This window comes from Pagrus pagrus, assembly GCF_965226575.1.
Source record: "Pagrus pagrus genome assembly, chromosome: 17".
In the NCBI taxonomy this organism is placed as follows: Eukaryota; Metazoa; Chordata; class Actinopteri; order Spariformes; family Sparidae; genus Pagrus; species Pagrus pagrus.
Genome location: NC_140201.1, coordinates 5,215,533 through 5,235,889, shown reverse-complemented (window position 1 = coordinate 5,235,889; position 20,357 = coordinate 5,215,533). Strand labels below are relative to the sequence as shown.

Genomic DNA, 20,357 nt, shown 5'->3' with positions numbered 1-20,357 from the left:
ATGTTGAAAAACCCTCCAATGGAAAAACATTCTTCAGAGAAAAAAAAAACTTTTTTCAAGTGAAAAAAAGCTTTTTATCAGGGGAAAAAAACTTTTTTTTTTCAGGGAAAATAACGTTTTTTTCAAAAGATTTTTTTTTTCAGGTGTGACATCCAGTGAATTTTTGTTTCCCATTGTGTGAGGGAGACAGTTGTTCCAACGGGAAATGTTGAAAAACATTTTTCAGGTGAAAAACCTGTTTTTCAGGAAAACTTGTTTTTAAGGAGAAAAACCCCTTTTCAAGGGGAAAAAAACCCTCTTTTTCCTTTTTTTCTTTGTTTTTTTTAGGTGTGAAATCGAGTTAATTTTTGTTTCCCATTGTGTGAGGGAGACAGTTGTTTCAAGGGGAAATGCTGAAAAACTCTTCCAATGGAAAAATATTCTTAAGAGAAAAAAAAACATTTTCAGGGGGAAAAAAAAAATTTTTTTTTTAAAAATTTTTTAGGTGTGAAATCGAGTGAATATTTGTTTCCCATTGTGTTGGGGAGACAGTTGTTCCCAGGGGAAATGTTGGGGGAAAAACTCTTTTCCATTAAAAAAACTTTGTCAGGGGAAAAAAACTTTTTTTCAGGAAAGAAAAAACTTTTTTTCAGGGAAAAAAAAATCTTTTTGTCAAGGAAAGAAAACTTTTCAAAATATTTTTTTTTACAGGTGTGAAATCGAGTGAACTTTTGTTTCCCATTGTGTGAGGGAGACAGTTGTTTCCTGGGGAAATGCTGAAAAAACTCTTCCAATGGAAAAAATATTCTTCAGAGAAAAAAAAACTTTTTTCATGAAAAAAAACTTTTTTTCTGTGACGCTAAGCTTAAAACATTTTTTTAGGAGAAAAAATGTGAAAAAACAAAACAAAACAAAAAACACTTTTTCACGGAAAAAAAAGTTTTCACCGCCCCAAAAAATTCCCCTGTGCAAAAAAATTTCCACTGAAAAACTTTTCCTGGGAAAAAATAGTTTTTATGAAAATTTCCCCTGAAAACCTTTTTCTCCCTCACAAGGGGAGAACTTGTCCACTTCCACTTGTTTCAACATTTTTTCATGTCACATTACAATCTGTTCACATATGGTTAATAAAAACGTGATGCAAGTTTTATTCACTCATTTTCACTGTTATAGCGACATGCGACCAAATGAAACCCGCCTTGCATAAAACAACAGATTTCTCCGGGTTTTAATATTATTACATTCGGGATCATTTAAGTACACAACTCAACAAAACATATATTATTCATAACATTTTAATGGAGACATATTTTATCTTTCAGGTGTCGGATGGTCTTTTGTCACTTCTGGGTCTCCATACATAGCGACATCACATCCACTTCTGACTGTAAAGCCCTAACACTCGTTGTGAGTAGAGCTGCTATTAAACAGGGCATCAGGCCACTTTAAGTCCTTCCCGCCAAGCCGCCTGAGACTCAACGCTGAGTAGCTATGAAAGGAAGCAGTCATGAAAGGATGAAAGATAGATGGGTGGAGGTAAGGAGGGGAGAGAGATGAGGTCTCCCAGAGAGACCACTGGGAGGGGTGATGATGAGATGTAAGCAGCGGAGACGAGTTTAAAGACTTGAAAGAGGTCGAGAGGCGGAGGCTGGGAGGGAAACTCCCTCCTGCTTCTGAACAACTGTTACACTCTCTGAGCTTTCATACACAGGACTCACTCTCACTGCTGCACATGCTCCCACTGAGAGTGTGGACGAGAGCTGCCACGGATCAGAAGAAGAAGAAGAGACCTCTCAACTCTCTGAAGGATTACAATCAGGAAACAATTTCCTGCTGTTAGCGTTTTCATAAGTTGGATTAAGAGAGACATCTGGAGCCTCAGAGACATGTGGGTGGGGAGCGTCCCGTGAATGGATGAGTAAGAACTGAAGGATGACTGGATAAAAGTTTCCAGCAGACGATCCTCAGGAGATATCTGTCTGAATCACTGCAGGTGTGAACTTAATTTCCTCGTGAGGCCGGGGAGGCCTGTGATGACACAGCGCTCAGACTTCCCTGAAATCTCTGCAGCACCTGCTCATCACTGAAACTGCTTTCCATCCTCAGAGTTTATGACTTCAAAGCGCAGGCCGATCTTCCATAGAGGCATTGTTTGTCTATATTCAAAACACATTGTAGGCTTGTAATTATGCCCTCACTCTCATTATCTCTGTTTCTGCTGCTGCACGACTAAGAGGTGAGGGAGAAGTGGATCAGAGGGTGAGGAGGGATTTTTTTTTTCTCTCTTCTTCGAGATTAGAGAAGGTAGAAGAGGGAGAGAGGAAGGCAAAGGGGGAGGGAGAGATAAACAGAGGCAGTTTAAGGCGGTAAACAAAGCTCTCCTCTAAACACATCAGGCATAAATCAGCGCTGCATTTGTCTGCGGTGACGCTAAAACAGGAGGAACTGGAAGAACTGGAGCGAGGAGAAAACACTGTCAGTCTGGAAACACTGGAGCGAAGATAAACTCAAGTGTGGGCTGATTATTAGTGGGAATAAAAGTTTTGATTTCTCAGCCATGGACTCCGACGTCTCCCACAGCTTCTCTTGTCTCTGCAGCAAGATGAAACAGCAGCACACAAGCAGATCCTCCTCCAGACGCCACCGGCCTCTCCTGCACCCCAGGACCCTGCTCCTCCTGCCCCTGCTGCTCCTGCTCTTCCTCTCCCTGTGGAGCCAGCAGGCCGAGGCCGTCGTCCACTCCAGCTTCAGGAGGCTCAGCGGCCGTGAGAAGAAGGAGATGCAGAAGGAGATCTTGTCCATCTTGGGTCTGCCGGGGAGACCCAGACCCCACCCGCCTCTACGACCACCCTCCTCTGCACCGCTCTTCATGCTGGACCTCTACCACGCCATGTCGGCTGACGGGGAGGATGAAGGCAATGAGATTATTGTGAACGGACCTGGCATGGGGAAGTTTGGAGGGGCGGAGAGGCTGGTTCAGGTCAACCACGCAGCTCCTCCGACACTCAGCACGCACACGCCGCCGCTGGGGACGGTGGTCAGCGAGGCCGACACGGTGATGAGCTTCGTCAACCTGGGTGAGTAAACAACAGTGATGAGTTATTGGAGAGGTGACGGCAGACAGGAAGTGACGCAGGTTACATTTCTTGTGTGTTATATGAACAGTTGCAGAAACTCATTGGAAATCAAGAAATTAATCAACTCAGTGAAGACTGTCGGGTGGCATTTGTTCCTGTGAATCTTGCCAGACTTCATATTTCCCGCCAAATTTCAGCATATGACGTCAACTCGGCCACTCGCGTACCAAAATTGAATTCTTCAAAATTTAACGATTTTAACTAATTATGCTTTTAAAACATTGCTGGGGACAAAATCAGCCATTTGAAAAAGTGGTGCGTCTCCAGTGTAAATGACACTGATGCATGCAGGGATGTCAAACACGACCAAGATATAAAAGAAATCTTGGGAAATACACATTGATGCTCGCTGAGTTATATGTAAACATTGACACCATTCATATCTGTATGTTTTATTAAAAAGTAGTAAAAGTGGTTAGCGAAGCTAAGCCCAAGACTGGAAGCGGGGAGGTTGTGCGCCCGACTGGTCCTCGGCCGGGTGCAGTGACTTCCTGGAGACATTTTCCATCACACAACCCCACGTCAAACAAAACAATGTCTTTTTACAGTTGTGTTTTTATAGAGATTGAACGAACGATATGTGTTCATTATAGTTCTTCATCTGTGCTCAGAGGCTCAGGCTACCTCTTTTCTCTTGTTGCCAGTCATTGTGCTAAGCTAAGCTAACCGGCTGCAGGTTGTAGCTTTAAATTTAACAGCCAGACATGAGAGTTAATGAATGAAGTGTATTTCTCAAAATATCAAACTATTCCATTATTATTTATATGTTATATGACAGGAAACATTGTATAGTTCATCAGTCGACATTCAAACATGTAAATGCACCAGAGTTAGCTGAAAGGCTAGCTGTCATCAGCAGCCTCTTTCCCTCATGTCGTTAGGCAGTCCAAGAATAATAATCATAATCCTTTAACCGTAAACAGGGAACATTTTCTATCATCAGTTTCGAATGACAGAGCAGTTTTTTGACTTTGTGGTTTGGATGAAATTACACCGTGTGTGAACTTGATGACACTGACAGTGACATGCCGCCGCTACCGTTTTAGTTTCTCAAACATTCACCCCGACAGAGAGGATTAAAACCAATGTCAGGACGGCTGAACTTTATTGGTAGGTTTCCATTTCAGTCCGGCATTCCTAAATCCACCAGCCTCGCTCCACCGCTGCTGCAGCCACACTGAAGCCGAGCACCGAAACACTCCCAACGCCGAGAAGCTCTCGGGAACGATGATCGATACGGAGCCGATCTTCTCATCAATGTTTTTTATTTTGTTCACCAGCCAAATGAAAAGATACGAGCTGCCCAGAAACATGATTAAACGAAGAAATGTAAAGAAAACATGACGGTCTCATCTAAAAATAAAACTCGTCAGGAGGGAAAAAAATCATTCTCTAAATTTGATTGAAGTTTCCATGTTTGGTGAATTTGAGTGTCAGTAACTAGATAATTACTAAAACATGCAAGCAGGGAATTTTATGCACAGATGAAACTAAATTAGTCGATTAACTGACTAGACAGCTGACAGAAAATGATTGTCAAGGACAAGTTCACCATTTCTACTCACCCTCAAGCTGATGGAAACATTTCTGGAGCGTCACAGCAAAGCAGCGCTGCAGTGTTCTCCTAAACAACTGAAGTAGATGGGAACTTGTTTAAAAACATTTTTTTTAAAAATGGTTGAACTGTTCCTTTAAATGCCGAAAATTAGCTTCTAAAACGTGAAAATATTTCATTTTTTTGTTGTAGATGAAAGTAAGCTTTAAATATATTGGGAAAGTTTTGGTTGTTTCAGTTTGTATTCTCTGGGAACTTTAATGATTGATCAAGAAAATTAATCGCACTATTAATATTTGCACTAAACTTGGATGGAGGACAACGCTCCATATCAACACAGACCCCATTAACTCTTATAAAAGGGACGAATCCAGGAATTTTCTTCTCACCTCTCACTGCACTCTACTGTTATGTCATTTCTAGTTGATGTTGAAACTAATTGTTAATTGCTTCCCTGCATATACAAGAAATAATGTTGAACATTACCACCCAGATCTTGTGCGACTGTTCGTGCGTCTCTCCAAACCACACAGCAGCCTGACTGATGCCTATCTGTCAAATCATAAAATTTAAACATCCTCTTCCGAATGGCTTCCTTCCTCCAGCTCCTCTGGAATGAGACGGTGACCTGCACCCAGTTTATCGTGGGAACCATCACCTCCTCGCTGTGCTCGGGGTCTTTAATGAACTCGCACCAAATGAAAGGTTTCCTTTTTCGGAATTCAGCCTCTGTTTTGGAGACGAAAATGCACCCTCAAATTTATCAGTCAACGCTGCAAAAACACAGCAATTCCACCCCCAAACCACCACCGTTTTGTAAACAAAGGTGACTCACGCGTTTAATAGTGACCAACAGCGCGCGTCAGGGTTTCCTTTGAAACGGTGCAGCTTTTATTTTGTCATGAAACCCTTCAAACATCATTAAATCTACACAAAACAGTAGCTGAACGCATCAGCAGAAAGTAATAACTCACAGGCTGCTTGTGTATTTACACGTGACACACAGAGTTAAAGTCATTCGGCATCTTGTAGGTTTTCTACTCGCATGCTCTCAGCAGCTTTTTTCCACCTGATCCGCAGCACGGACGATGTATTTAGCTTCTATTTCTATCACTAATCTAATCAGTGTGTGTAGTTCATGTAAGTTGAATCAAACAGGCATGGGTGTGTGTTCCTACGCATGTGTAATGGGAAGACACAGCTGGTTAGAATTAAAGGCCCCACTGACACACACTGAAGAGAAAAAAAAAGCTAACGGTCCGAAGCGAGATGAAAATACTGCTGTGGAGGGAGTGACTCTAAAAATACCAGGCAGGGCTACAATTAGTGGTGTGTGTGCTGAGCAGCTGCTGCGGTTCAGGGCACTAAGTGTCTCTAATTACTGCTGTGTGTGTGTGTGTGTGTGTGCGCTGATATGAGCACGCCCAACCCATCAGGGGTGTCCTGTCCTTAGTATCTCTATTATGCGTGCGTGTGCGCCAAACCCCAGTAAGCATGTGTCCCTGTGGGGTTTCACAAGGACACACACACGCACACACACTCTGCGCTGGTGTTTGGATTTGGTGAAGGACGGTGTGTGTGTGTGTGTGTGTGTGTGTGTGTGTGTGTGTGTGTGTGTGTGTGTGTGTGTGTTCGCCTACTCACTTCTCATTTACATATTGTTCTTCACGGATTGTTTCCGTCCGTTCTCTTGCGAATGTTGAGTCTGATCAAAGTTTGTCAAAGTGAAGGAACGTCACACGTTCTTCGCTCTGACAACGCAGATACTTGTGTAATTAAAGACTCTGGTGAAAGTAATAGAGTACAGGCTCTGAAGTGTACTCAAATGTAAAAAGTATCCCTTTGAAGGAGATTTCTGGTCAAAGCTAACTGAAGCTCACGTCATGTTAATATAATTCAAAGACTATTAAACTTAAAGGTAGAGTCAGTAGGATCTGTCCCAGCTGCTCCTAAATGCACCACAAAGATAGTTGAGTCCCGAGCAGCAACAAAGTGAGAAAATAAGAAAATCTGCAGGGTCTCTGCAGGTATGAGACACGTCTGATAGGTTGAAATCAGTGTTGTGATGTTGGGAAGGCCGTGTGAAATGGCGCAAAATAAAATTTAATCGGTACTTCACCTTAAATGCAGTAAAAATAAACTACAGAGCCTGTTTTGAAAATGTTAGGAGGAGAAAGTACAGATGCTTGTGTTCAAATGTAGGAAGGAAGAGTAGAAAGCTGTTACTCAAGTAAAGTACAGATACCTGAAAAATCCAAGTATTTGAATTTAAATACTTGGATTTTGTACTTTGTTACTTTCCACCTCTGATAAAGTCATCAAAGTTTCGTCTTCTAACATTCCCAGTTTGTATCTACAATGTTAAAACTGTGCTGAGCTGAGACACACTTCTCCAGAGTGAACTGTTACTACAAGAAACTTTCATGTTGTGTTGTTTCTGAGGACCAGAGAGAGAGAGACGATGATTGTGAGGTCACAAAGAGACATCAGTATTAATTAAGACTTTCATAACTAGTTAAAAGTTCCTTGTAGTAACTTTAAGTACTGTTTCCAATTACTTGGACTTTAATTAAAGGAATGGTTTGACATTTATGAGAGTAAGATAAGATTAATAGCTCCCTCATGTCAGCAGGATAGCAGCTGGTTAGCGTAGCTTAGCACAAAGACTGTAAGCAGGGGGAGATGCTAGCCTGGCCAAACATCTATCAGTCACTTAGCTGAAGCCTTCTGCCTTCTCAATACTTGAAGTACTGTTCGTATCTTTTATCTCTTTGCTTGTCTACCACATGTTAATGTGTCTTTCTTTGTCTCTGCAGTGGAGCAGGAGCGTGACCTCCTGCAGCCTCGTCCGTACTGGAAGGAGTTTCGTTTCGACCTGACGCCGCTCCCTCAGGGTGAGACGGTGACGGCCGCAGAGTTTCGGATCTATAAGACCCTGACGATGGGCCAGAGGGCCAACCGAACCCTGCACATCTCCGTCTACGAGATCCAACGAGAGAACAGACACAGGTTATTTACTCCCATTTATTCTTTCTCTTTATCTGCTGTTTTATCTTCCTTTTCTGTCTTTGGCATCTACTCAATCAGTTTAAGAGACCTGAAATGTAAGATCATTTTTTAGGTCTTAAAAAGCAGGAAATAGCAGTAAATTGTGTTGATTTAAAAGTAGCAGTAAAAGTGAACTATATTTGTATGTTTATCTGTCTGTTTGTCCAAGATTTCACCTGTTTTGATAACACTCCAGTTGTTTTGTGTGTTTCCCCTCAGAGAGCCTGAGCTGGTGCTGCTCGACATGCAGTCGGTGCCTGCGGGACAGGAGGGCTGGCTGGCCTTCGACGTCACCACAGCCTCCAACCACTGGCTCCTCCACCCCCGCAGCAACCTGGGCATCCGACTCTACGTGGAGACAGAGGAGGGTGGGTGCAGCGCCGGGCTACACAACACCACACAACTATCACATTCCTCTTTTAATAACGTCTGATCCAATCTCCGTCTCCTCTCTTAGACCGCTCCCTGTCTGCAGGCTGGATCGGGCTGGTGGGACGACGGGGGCCTCGCTCCAAACAGCCCTTCATGGTGACCTTCTTCAGGGAGAGCCAGGTCCCGTGTCGGCCGCCGCGGGCCGTCAAGCCTCATCCCCGCAGGAAGAAACCCAAATACGACCTCCCGGTCCCCAGCATTCATAGTGAGGAGCCCACACTTCTGAAGTTAATGATTTAAAGGCACTGCAACACAATTTGTTATGCAGCTATAAATAACACGATGTATGGATAAAACCTTAAAATATATCAATTGTGCTCTTGAGTCATTTCACATTCTTCAACCCTTTACTTTTATCAAGGTAACATATTGATCGTTATAAATTTGTTCAGATCGGAGTCCAGCCAACAATGGAGGTCAGCCCTGTAAGAAACATGAACTCTACGTCAGCTTCAGTGACCTCGGATGGAAGGTCAGCTCACAATTTAACGTCTTTGATTTATATTAAAGTCAAGTTTTTATTCGTCAGGCTTCGGGTCAAGTTAGCTCTTTTTTATTGTTGATCCATTTTCTGATCTACATTTTTTTGTCTCCTGTGTGTTTGACTTGAGAACTGGTGGGAAAAAACAGTTTTACCAGAATAATGTCTCCTTTTTTTTTACCATCTGTGGAAAAAAACTTCCAAAGATTTTTTTTCATGAAAAAAAAAAAAAAAAGCTTTGGCAGGAGAGTTTATTGTGTGTGTGTGAAACAGAAGGTTTTGGAAGAAGGAACATTTTTTTTTTAGACGACTCATTTTTTGAGTGTTTGTGTTTTCAATCCTCATTTTGACCACAAGAGGCTGAAGTGCACCACTGCCGTGCTCCAAATAAAACTAAAGGCCTGAATGTTTCCTTCCAGGGGAGTTTTTGGCGAGGGAGGTGTTATAATTGGTGCTAATCTGCCGTCAAGTGGAATAGTGTGTTTTATCAGCAGGTCGGATCAGGCAGTAACATTTAATGGCCTCATTGTATGAGCCTTTTTATGTTACTTCATAGTTTATGGATCTAATGGTCACTACCAGATTTTTTTCCTGGTTTCTCACAAGATTTTTCCTTGAATTTTTTTCTCACAATTTCTCACAGACGGGGGAAAAATATTAAGGAATTTAGAGAGATTATCCTGGGGAAACTTGGCATAAAACCTGATGTCAGATTGGCACCAATTATAACACATTTCTCACTAAGACGAAGACATGACAGGAATGTTACATAACCTGTAACACACTATAGATGTATCTTGTGTTCGGTGTGCACGGAGAAATTAAAACTCCCCTGGAAGAAAACATGAAGGTTTTTAGTCCCGTTTATAACATGAGGTAGTCGTGCACTTCAGCCCCTCCTCACCCACGTAGAAAAATTAGCCTTTTTAAAAAATGTTTTTCTTCTGCCAAGACTTTTTTCCCCCACTCAGCTTAAAACATGAAAAAAAAATCTTTTCACCAAAATATTTTCCACTTGATTTGACAAATTAAAAATAAACATCTCCAGGAAAAAAGTTCTTTAACTCAGTTTCGCACATGAAAAAAATTTTTTAGGAACTTTGGATCCTTTCATTTTCTGGTGAAACCAAGGGAAGAAAAAATGTAAAATAAAACTTCATGCGTGAAACAAAAATGTTTTCAGGAGAAAAAACGTTTTTACCATGTGTGAAACACAGATGAAGAACATTTTTCTCGTCATTACACATGAAGACAGTAGTGAGTTTCTTGCTGTGGATCTTTAACTGTGTCTCTGTGGTTCTGTTCAGGACTGGGTTCTGGCCCCTCCTGGATATTCAGCCTACTACTGTGATGGAGAGTGTTTTTATCCTCTGGGCTCCTGCATGAACGCCACAAACCACGCCCTCATCCAGCAAGTGGTCAGTACTCTGATTACAACACAACTCACGCTGTTGCTTCACCCTGATCTTCACTCATCCCACCACGAAGATTGAATCAGATACTTTAAGTACATTTTGTTGATTATACCTGACTTGTAAATATGAACTGTGCTTCGCTCTGCTGCGGCAGGTCCACCTCCTGAAGCCTGACGAGGTTCCCAAGGCGTGCTGCGCCCCCACCAAGCTCAGCCCCATCTCCGTCCTCTTCTATGACGACAACAACAACGTCATCCTCAAGAAACACCGGAACATGGTGGTGAAGACCTGCGGGTGTCTATGAGAGTCAGGAAGTTCAGCTGAAGAGTCCAAAACCAAAAAACTACGTGGAAGTTTTTTTTTGTTTTGTTTTTCAAACATGAACTCTGCAGAAACTTGGATTATAAAGGCATTATTCAACAGGTATCCGTCTTGTGTTTTCAAGTGCTGATTTAGGATCAGTGACTTAATTATCTTTCGTCAATATATTTAATTGAAAAGAAGCTTTTTTTAACATTTTTTAATATCAGTATTTTTTATGTCCAGACTGTCAGCTGGTTGTCATCACTCAGGAGGGTTATTCGGCATAACATGATGATAATATTGAATATTTATGTATATTCCTTCAACCTAAAGTGTCCATCAAACATCCATCAGCTTCATGTTTGTTTCCTCCTCACTTTTCCATGAGTACAGAATTTATTTACCAACTTTTCAAGAGTAAAAATGTTATTTCAATGCATCAACTTTTAACCAAACAGGGAAAGCCGGTGTCTTTTTTATGCCCTTTTTATCAGCTACATATAAATTAAGTTCTGATTTAGTCTTCACAGCTTTAAATGGCAAATGATATTGGATGGAAAACATGCCATCAGTGATGCCTGTTATTTGTTTGTTTGTATACAAGAAAGATATTAAATGACAGCATTTCTATTGTTAGAGTCTATATGAAGAGAAAATGTTAAATTGTATTGACTTAATAAAAAAATACTCACATTCTCTTGACTTATGGTCATTGTATGACACGACTGAAGAAAACCAGTAGCCCTGAGAGGCAGATGAGTCCCAGATGTTTTCTTTTTTCCTCAGGATTATTTTCTGAAGTGTCATTTTTAGCAAAAATACTAAATATGACCTAATTCCAGTTTATCATATATAAAATGTTCTGCCTCTCTCTGTTTTTTGATAGTAAACTGAATGTCTTTTGGGTATTGAACTGTTTCACATAATTGTAGACGTCACCTTGGGTTTTAAGAGTAATGTCGCAGGCTTTTTTTCACTATTTTCTGATATTTTCTACAGAGCTACCAAACTTGTTTAAACATGAAATCAATCCTGATGTTGACACATACGTTCAGTGGACATTCACGTCATTAACACAGAATCAGCTGAGAACACCAGTCACATTAAATACATTGTTCAATTTATTGAAAAGGGTAAAAAAAAAAAAAAAAAAAAAAAAAAAGTACAGGTTAAGCAAATTAGTGAAGTTTTGCCTGCTAGTGAGAATATGAAGAACCAAAAAGAACAGATCAAATCATTTTGGCAATTGTTAAACAATTTTCTTTATCTCTCAGTTATTTGGGGCTGATTACAATTTCTTCAGTTACTAAACAAACTGACAACAGCTGAAAGGATAAATGAAGTTGTCATGTTAGAGGGGGATTAGCAAATAAAATGTTAGCAAATCTTAAATGTGACAAACATGAGGTTATTGCCAAGATTATGTTGGGAAACATGCCCGAGGAGGATGACATAAAAATAATCAGAAGTAGAGGAATTTGGAGAAATAAAAGAAGAAACTATGAAGAGTTGCTGTGTGGTGTAACATGAGGTACTGTTGTGAGGTGTTACTGAGTGCGGACACCTGTGGAGCAGCAGAGGAGGCATAGCTGTAGAGTCTGTGTCTCTATTGTGGAACGAAAACATGAATCTCCAAGAAATAGTTTCATGAACTAATACCCTGCATTTATTTTGTTAAACGAACATTAAATCTGAAATTGCACAAATGGATTTCAGCCAATTTAAAAAAGGGGCAAATGGTGAAAAATCTCATTTTATATCCTGTTGGTCCAGATGATGTGTGCTGAGTTTGAGGTGAAATTTTCACTTTTTCATAAAAGCATGAAGCCCGGTATTTTCTGAAGTAAATCTTTTGTGGTCAACACGTTCTTTTTAAGCTGTGTTGCTTCGGTCATACTGAATATTACTCTACTCTTTTAAAAACCTACACAACTTGCATGCAACAGACATGATTTAATAAAGTCTAGTGTCAGGAGAGACTAGCTGACTTCCTTTCCCTTCTTCAGTTAGCAAACCCCAACGTCACCACACTTGCACGATTCCTTTCTTTTTCGAGGCGGCTCTCTTTGCCTCTTTTCTTCAAACCTTTTTTCAAACATGTAAGCGGGAGTGCAGGAACCAGTAGCTTACCCTGTAAACCTTACAGGAGAGTCCTGCTCTCTGTTTGTTAACGAGCAGACAGCCTTCTTATGGAGTGATGACCGTTGGAGTAGCCATTTAACAATATAACACTTACAGCAGCCATAAATAATAAAATACAAAGTGTACTGGAGCACACAGATTTAAGCTACTGCATTTTTAAATGGCTAATGTTTCAATGCCATTCATCAGTGTCGTCTCCAGCACACTTTGGATTACATTTCTGAAGTCTCTCCTGATACTAGAGAGCACCAGACATGCTGTAATTTCTGTATGAAGAGGTTTAAGCATGTTTAACTTCTTCTTTCATCCATTAGATAGTCTAGTGTAGCCAATTATTCACCTGAACAGTTAATGCTGTTGTATGTGGTGTTGTAATCCTTGACCATTAAAACATGTTCAGTTTAGGGGATTATAGCTAGGGCTGCATGATACTGGAGAAAACTGACATTGCGATATTTTGGTTTCTGGCGTTATATATTGCACTGTGAAAAACAGGATGTTTTCACTATATTTTGGGGTGATTTAGTTGGGGAGTTAATTTCATCAAACAATCAAAGTAAGTCCTTTTTGTAGATTAGTCATGGAAAATAATTGGAGTGCACATTATTTATCCATTTCTGAAAATGTTCAGGTACCAAGTTTCACGCTTTTATGAAAATGTGAACATTATTTTCACACGTCACCTGGACTACAGGGAGGGTATACACTGATGGTGACACCACATGAACACCCTCATCAAGTGAAAAGAAGAATAAAACTATTGGATTATAAGTTTTAACCCAACATCGGTGCCACGTCTATTCTTCATGATGTGATCTCTAGTCGGGGTCTTGACTGTGCCGTCTGTTCCTCTGGACGACACAGTGCTTATAAAGTACAACCAGCGGTTAGCTAGCTATACATTCAAAAATATTTGTTTTACTCATTGTAGCCCGTTCAGTCTTCTCACATCTCCCAGTCGTTAGTCACAAATATAATTTTATTCAGTGTTAGCAGGCAGTCTCGCCGGTCCCCGTCCCCCATTTGGAATAGCAAGGTAGTTGTACATAATAAATATAAAATGGGGTGCTGGTGTACTTCTGCCCCGCCGTTATTGGTTTTCTCTTACAAACACACACGTACGTACACAGCACATACACACATCCACCCCCTCCCTCCTTCCCAGCCCGTTGTGTCCATGAATACTGACAGGTCCCAGTGTTCGTCATCAACATCCTCCAGACGCCGTGATTTTAGTCCGTGGTCATTGTGTATCTGGAAGTGACAATATTGGTTGTTTTTTAGTGTTATGGTGGTCAGAGTTGGAAAATATTAAAAACGGACAACTGAGTAAACAAAAAACCCTCAGTGAGGATTTCTTTTTAAATGTTTAAGTTGTTCATTGTACAAAAAATAGAAGGTTTTGGTGAAATTTGAAAGCCATTTCTGATACAATGTCAAAGAATGTAGAGTTTATAAACTTTAAGAGGTTTCACAAAATCATCAGTTTTGACAGCAGCTAACAGAACACTACAGTCCGTCTTACCCAGATTCAGGTCCAGTCCAGTCGGCACCTCATGCCTGAACATCAGCCAGCTCAGGAGGCATGGGGGACTTGGGGTGCTTGCTCTCAAAATGCTGCTTGAAGGTCTTGGGATCAGGCATCTGTGTCTGAAAAAAAAAGAGAAAATCACGGTTTCAAATTTTTGATCTTGAGGTAATAAATGAGACCTCTTCAGCTTTTCTTTCTCAAATGTTAGTAAACTGAGTATTTCAGGATGTTTGGACTGTTGCTCATATTGACGAGGTGCTTGATGATGCCCCCTTGAGCACTGCAAAATCCTATTCTTTAAAATATCTTCTGACATTTTAATGACAAAACAATTAGTCAAGAAAATGCTCAAATCATGAAAGTAACAAATTGTTTTGCAGCCACACAGCAAATCACACTCTGCTTGAAGCAACTGGTGTTTTACTCGATTGTGACCTTGCTTTGGATTACAAACTTCAGCCAGTGGGTAACAGAAAATATATATAAGAATTTATTTCAGCAGGTCAAACTACTGCGCAGAAGGTCTCAGGAAACTTTTGATGCCTTCTGTGACAGACAGTGATGTAATTATTCAATAAAAATGCAAAACAATCAAATTTACCAGACACCCGACAGCATATAGACAGCATCACTGAAGCCTTGGAGAGTACAGAACAATAAAGGGCTTTTCACACTGCATATTCTTAGCCCAGGGCTATCCTTAGGTGATAACGCAGCCCCTTGTCACACACAGATTGTTATCCCAGGGTTATCCTAAGCCCAGGGCTATTGAATTCACACTCTACTTCTACTAGCCCTGGGTCAAGCACACGAGAGCCTTGAAGCCAAGATGAACGTTCTCAAATGTTGTGTTACTGGTCTGTTTACTTCAGCCGTGTGTCACACTGTCACCACTTAGCCCCAGGGTTAGTTGATTTGCTCCAGAGCAGGGCCAACAAGGCCCTAGCCTAAAGTCAGGGTTAGCCCACTTTGGACTGTGCCACTGTTAACGCTTTCTTAGCCCGGCGCTAACAGCTCCCTTAGCCTGGGGTTAAGTGCAGTGTGAAAAGCACTCAAGTATCGCACTCTCTTTCAAGAGAGAAAGTAACCTCAAATAGATTCTGCCTATTTTTTAGAAATAGTCACTGCTTCTTGCGATGGTATTTTTAAATTATGTACGTATTCCACATATTTTTCACATGCCTAAACAGAGTGGGAGAGACGAGCAGGAGAGAAGACCCTCAACAAAGATCATCACGCGAGGCGATGGGTCTTTTAACTTCAAGGTAGCAGAAGGAGAGACATCCCACTTATTCACAAAGACAAAAAAATTACAAACATTATAAATTAATGACGACATCATGAAGATCAGAGGAGCAAAATCGCTTGCCGATTGCCCCACAGAGATGTGATCCCGGTCCGAGTACTTTCACCCCATGTGTCCTCAGCATATAGGTAGGTACAGTGTTAATGCTGTTCTTACCCGGCAGACTGGGCAGGTGTGGACCAGTGCGGCCTTTGCTGCAGTCTTCTGGTCAGCAGCCTGACCTTTCTTCTTCTCTGCTGCCTTCTTGGCATTCTTTTGCTGGGACTGAATCTTCTGCTGCCCACGAGCCATGGCCCTCTACTTTGACCTGCATGAAGAACGAACAGAGAGCACAGATGATTCACCTGTGCCAATTTTATGGCCCAATTACAGATTTTGTTTGCTGACACGGTTTAGATTTATAAATGTCATATCTAAATGCAGAGTAAAAATAAACAGCAGGTACATGTAGGATGTGGTAAGCTGTTTTGATGAGTTGGACCTGACATTTCAGTAAAAATTAATAAAGCAATGACAACTTTCCTACACCCAAAATCTCAAGCACCTCAATTCAAATTAAGGGAAATTATCAACAGGTCACATAAACATCCACATACTACTTCTTCAGTAGACACTCTAGCAGCTTTTACTGAAGAGCTGATTATATAACAACTGAGCTGTAACACAGCCAAGAGTATGTAGTCTAACATCATGAGAGGGAGGCCTGCTCCTGATGCACGCTCAGTTGCCAGTTTAGTGGGAACAGTCATCTAAAACTAATGCGGTATAATACAGCAGCTATGCAATACAACATTAATCTTACATCAAGGTTGTGTAGTTTAACAGATATTTATACAGCACCACGAACCATAGCTCCAGACATGTCATCAACGCCTCTGTAGTATGATTATTAGCCCTGGTGAAGGTTTCTTACAGGACTATTGAACCAGCGAACCTGATAAACTGGCAACTTAAGAGCTGCTCCCTCAATTTGTAGGTTATTTTCCAATTACTGTATTCATAGGTGTACCTACTGTATGTGATTTACCTAATGTAACAGACCTGTTTCCTCTCAGATTTTACGATGTAACATTACAAGGTGTATTACATTACATTTCTCAAGTGTGGTTTTCTGCAAATGCGCATACAAAGTAAAATTGTTAAGCAGTATGTGATCTGAATACAGAAAAAAATGAGCTAAGCTAACGTTAGCTCTTACGTTGAATGAACTCATGAACGTTAAGTTAATCACAAACACAACTTGCTTAGACTGGATGCTTGTAAAGCTGATTTACCGGTTATATTTTTTAATCGTTTAACTTTTGATCTCACAACACAACCGCAGCGACTCTGAGGAGCTAGCTAGCAGCCATCACGTTGAAACACCGCTCTCTTCGGCGTTTCCCTTCAAGTCAAACATGTCTAGTAATGTCGTATTTGTTGTTGACTGACTGTGACTTATTACTCTGTTGTTTACGTTAATCCATTGCCACACATTTGACAGTTTCTCTAAATAAAACTTCCTCAAATAACCGGTTTAATTGTCCAAACAGGCCTCCCATCCACCGCTAGCTAAGCTAGCCAGGGAAGCTAGCTCAGGAAGCTAAGATTACATGTGACTCCGTTTAACTGCGCAGCACAATGTTGTTGAGTATAAAGAACACAGTTTCGAAAACAAACCTTTGTTAGACAAACATGTAATAAGTCGTAACTGTTAAATAGTGATCAGGTATCGTTTCCAGGCGGATTTACCTTCGAGATTTGATCCTCTCTTCACTCTTTTGTCGGTCTCTTTTTTTTTTTGACGCCAGAGGAAACTTCAGAGAAGGTTTTTAACCGCCGCGTCACGACGCGAGCAGCGCCCCCCGCAGGCCTGGAGCGGAACTGCAGCTTCAACAGCAGCAGATGGAAGTACAGTGTTTGTTTATGGGGATTTTTACAGCAACACTGAGAAAGTTTATATTGTTAAATTAAAAATAAATGCTTCTTTAACAATATGTTTTACCTTGCTTTTTAACATAAAGACAAACACAGAAAAATACAAAAATACACAGTAACAATATAATGGCATCTATGTGTGCATAGTAATGGATGTAGTACATTCACTCACGTACTGTACAGTTTTGAAGTACTTGTATTTTACTTGAGTATTTCCATTTTTCTGCTACTTTATACTGCCATTCCACTACATTTTGGAGGCAAATACTGTATATTTTATTCACTACTTTATTTGATAACTTTACTAGTTACTTTGCAGATTACATGCTGCATCACAGCCAGAGTAGCACATTTTTAAATTAATTTATTTGATCTGCAATCAGATTTAAAAAACAAAAAAACACTGATTCTGATCATTAGAAAAATGCTGAATATTTGATTCAATAATCGTCAGTTTACTTTTAGTTGTACTTTTGATAGTTAAGTACAATATATGAAATACCGATGTAATATTTAAACATGACATCGTACTTACTTACTCAAGTATGAGTTTTGTGTACTGTTTACAATACTGCAACTGTATCTGTGTATATGAGGAAGTCCTGTTACAGTTGACAGTGATGCAGCAAATAAACATCTGGAGACCATGGAGGGAAAATAAATAATGATAATAAATACATAAATACATAAGACTGAGAGGAAAATAAGAAACAAGCAAAAATAAATCAAACAACAACAAAATACCTCACTTTATAAACCAAAAACATCACTTTGCCACAGTGTTGTAAAAAGTAACATGATAAAGTAGCATTTTTCTGATTATCAAAATCAGTGTTTGTTTGTTTTTTCCTTTTTTTAATCTGATTAATTTTAAAATGTGGCCCTGATGCAGCAGCATGCAATCCTCAAAGTAACTAGTAATTATAATTATCACATAGCTGTGGGGAATTCATTTCATTGTAAGGAGGGTGGGAGGATGAAGTGTAAAAGCACTAAATAGCTGATGTGTTATCAGTTCAACAAAGACAAAGCAAATCTCATTTCACTGCATCATGAAACCTTTATTTTGTAATTTTTTCCACAATTTTCCAAAACATTTTGACATACAACAAACTGAACATTGCTGCTTTTAAAATCACAAATTGGACTGCCGTAGTTCATTTTACAAAAATAATGTTTCTTATAGTCTTAAGATTTACAGCGGTCTTGTTCAGGGACGGACTGGGACTACAAAACAGCCCTGGACTTTGACTTGGCCGGCCCACAACAATCGTTACGCTGAAAGTCATCAACGCCTGGCACGGGTGTCACAATACTTTAATCATGATTCATGACACTATACCATCCAAACTACAGCAATAGCACTGATGTTGACTAGATGTTGTGTTAAGAGCATAGTATTCTAGTCTTACTTGAATATTCACAAAGAAATGAAGGTCTCATTACACTGCAGTCCCTCTGGCTGAATCAATACAAAACAGGTATCTGAAACACACATAATCTTATTAATTTATGCAGTAATTAACTTACTGCACAACTAATAATGAAAATACACCACTACAAATGTAACTTCTGTATTCAAAGTCTTCAAAGTTTGTAATCATCAGAAAACTGTAACGTTACCAAAACTTTAAAAAGTAAAAGCACAACAGTTTTTTATATATACAGTATATAGCCTATTACTGCATGTGGCATTTTACACCTAAAATGTTTAAAGTGGAGCTGTTTGAACTACTATAATCATTGTTTCATTTTATTTTATTTCTTTTAATTTTTTTTTGCATTGTACTGAGCAACACAAACTGGGTATTGATAAAAATGTAGCAACACCTGAATAACATTTGCTAACATCAGCCAGCAAGTAACTCTCTTTCTCCCTCTCTCATGTCATGTTCCATACTTACTTGCCCTGTATCTGTCTGTGGGACTTCCACCAGCTCATCTCTGTCCCTCATCATCACAGGTGGCCCTACCATGCTGAGGCTGCACAACTGTCTGGCTCCGGCCCCAACTCTCTCTTCTTCACTCACTTCTTGGATGCAACTGAACTTGTGTCGTAGTGCTGCTGTGCTGCTGAACATTTCAGTTAGTTTGCGACATTTAGCGGCTTCACTCTAAATGTCGCATTTTTTTTCTCCTTGCCTTCTCAGCCCCACCCTTTTCTTTGCGTTTTTTTACCGATGTTATCCATATTTTTTCCATATAAGTGCTTTACTACTACTTACAAAGATACTCGTATTTGCTGCTACTAATTCTTCTTCTTCTTCTCCTTTCTCCTTCTTCTTCTGTTCAATTAGCTGAAATTCAGGGTCTGCACCCCTCGTGGACGCGGCCTTTGCGGTCTCTGAAGGTGAGTCCTTCGGAGGCACCTTCGAAAGCTGCGTCCACCGTTGTTAAATGGGACGGTCTAGCCTTCGGAGCATTTCCTGGTTGCGTCACCAGATGTAGGCTACCCGACCTTACCCTTACGTCACAATTGTGAATGAAGAGATGAATTAAAGTCTTCAAATGCCCCCTTCGAAGGATGCAACCTCTGAATTGGGACACAGCCTGTATAATACATTCATGGTGGGCACGGGCTGCTGCCGCCTGGCATCCAACTTAAAGAGACATTGTTGCCACCTACCGGACTGGAGTATGAAACAGTAGATTAGCAGGAAAAAACCCCCCAAAAAAACAAAAACAGGACACCGGCCGTCCAGGAGTACCGGACGTTCTGTGATTCTCCAGAACACACAGATGTACAGTCCGGCCCTGTTCCACAGACGAAGGGGTGCCTCAGTTCACAGTTCACATCACCCCAGAGGTAGTACTCTAAGAGGCAGAAAAGTTCAGGTCAGTTTTTTAGAAGTTGGTAAGTGGGGAGTGAGCAGATTATACATGAAAAGATATCACATCATATTACTGTACCTGATAGGTTCATCACAATACAACTCTCATGGCCCCCATTATTGTTGGGCTCGCCGAAGCTCCAACTGTGGAAATGAAAGCTTGAACCGTCACTCCAGAACCAAATGAAATCCTGTGAAACAAACTCAATTATTAACTGTCAAACAAACAGAAACTACTATTAACAAACATCATGTTTTCACATAAAAGCCTGACAGTAAA

The 20,357-nt window shown here is 40.4% G+C and overlaps 2 protein-coding genes across 3 annotated transcripts; one reads left to right on the top strand and one right to left on the bottom strand.

Annotated features, from left to right (window-relative positions):
- The first annotated feature begins 795 nt into the window (after positions 1 to 795).
- Positions 796 to 11,046, top strand: bmp8a (bone morphogenetic protein 8a). The gene is made up of 7 exons (XM_084379142.1): positions 796 to 3,056; positions 7,488 to 7,680; positions 7,939 to 8,087; positions 8,177 to 8,356; positions 8,544 to 8,623; positions 9,940 to 10,050; positions 10,202 to 11,046. The coding sequence occupies exons 1-7, from the start codon at positions 2,537 to 2,539 to the stop codon at positions 10,349 to 10,351; spliced, it is 1,383 nt and encodes a 460-aa protein (XP_084235268.1). The 5' UTR covers positions 796 to 2,536; the 3' UTR covers positions 10,352 to 11,046.
- Positions 11,047 to 11,993: 947 nt separating this feature from the next.
- LOC311272283 (zinc finger protein 706) lies at positions 11,994 to 17,144 on the bottom strand. Of its 2 annotated transcripts, none has more exons than XM_084378619.1 (4): positions 17,061 to 17,144; positions 15,486 to 15,636; positions 14,018 to 14,142; positions 11,994 to 13,746 (listed from the first exon to the last, which is right to left on the bottom strand). In XM_084378619.1, the coding sequence occupies exons 2-3, from the start codon at positions 15,618 to 15,620 to the stop codon at positions 14,047 to 14,049; spliced, it is 231 nt and encodes a 76-aa protein (XP_084234745.1). In that variant the 5' UTR covers positions 15,621 to 15,636; positions 17,061 to 17,144; the 3' UTR covers positions 11,994 to 13,746; positions 14,018 to 14,046. The 2 variants fall into 2 exon arrangements, with proteins under 2 accessions (XP_084234745.1, XP_084234746.1); XM_084378620.1 differs by lacking the exon at positions 17,061 to 17,144 and adding an exon at positions 16,989 to 17,059.
- Positions 17,145 to 20,357: the final 3,213 nt, after the last annotated feature.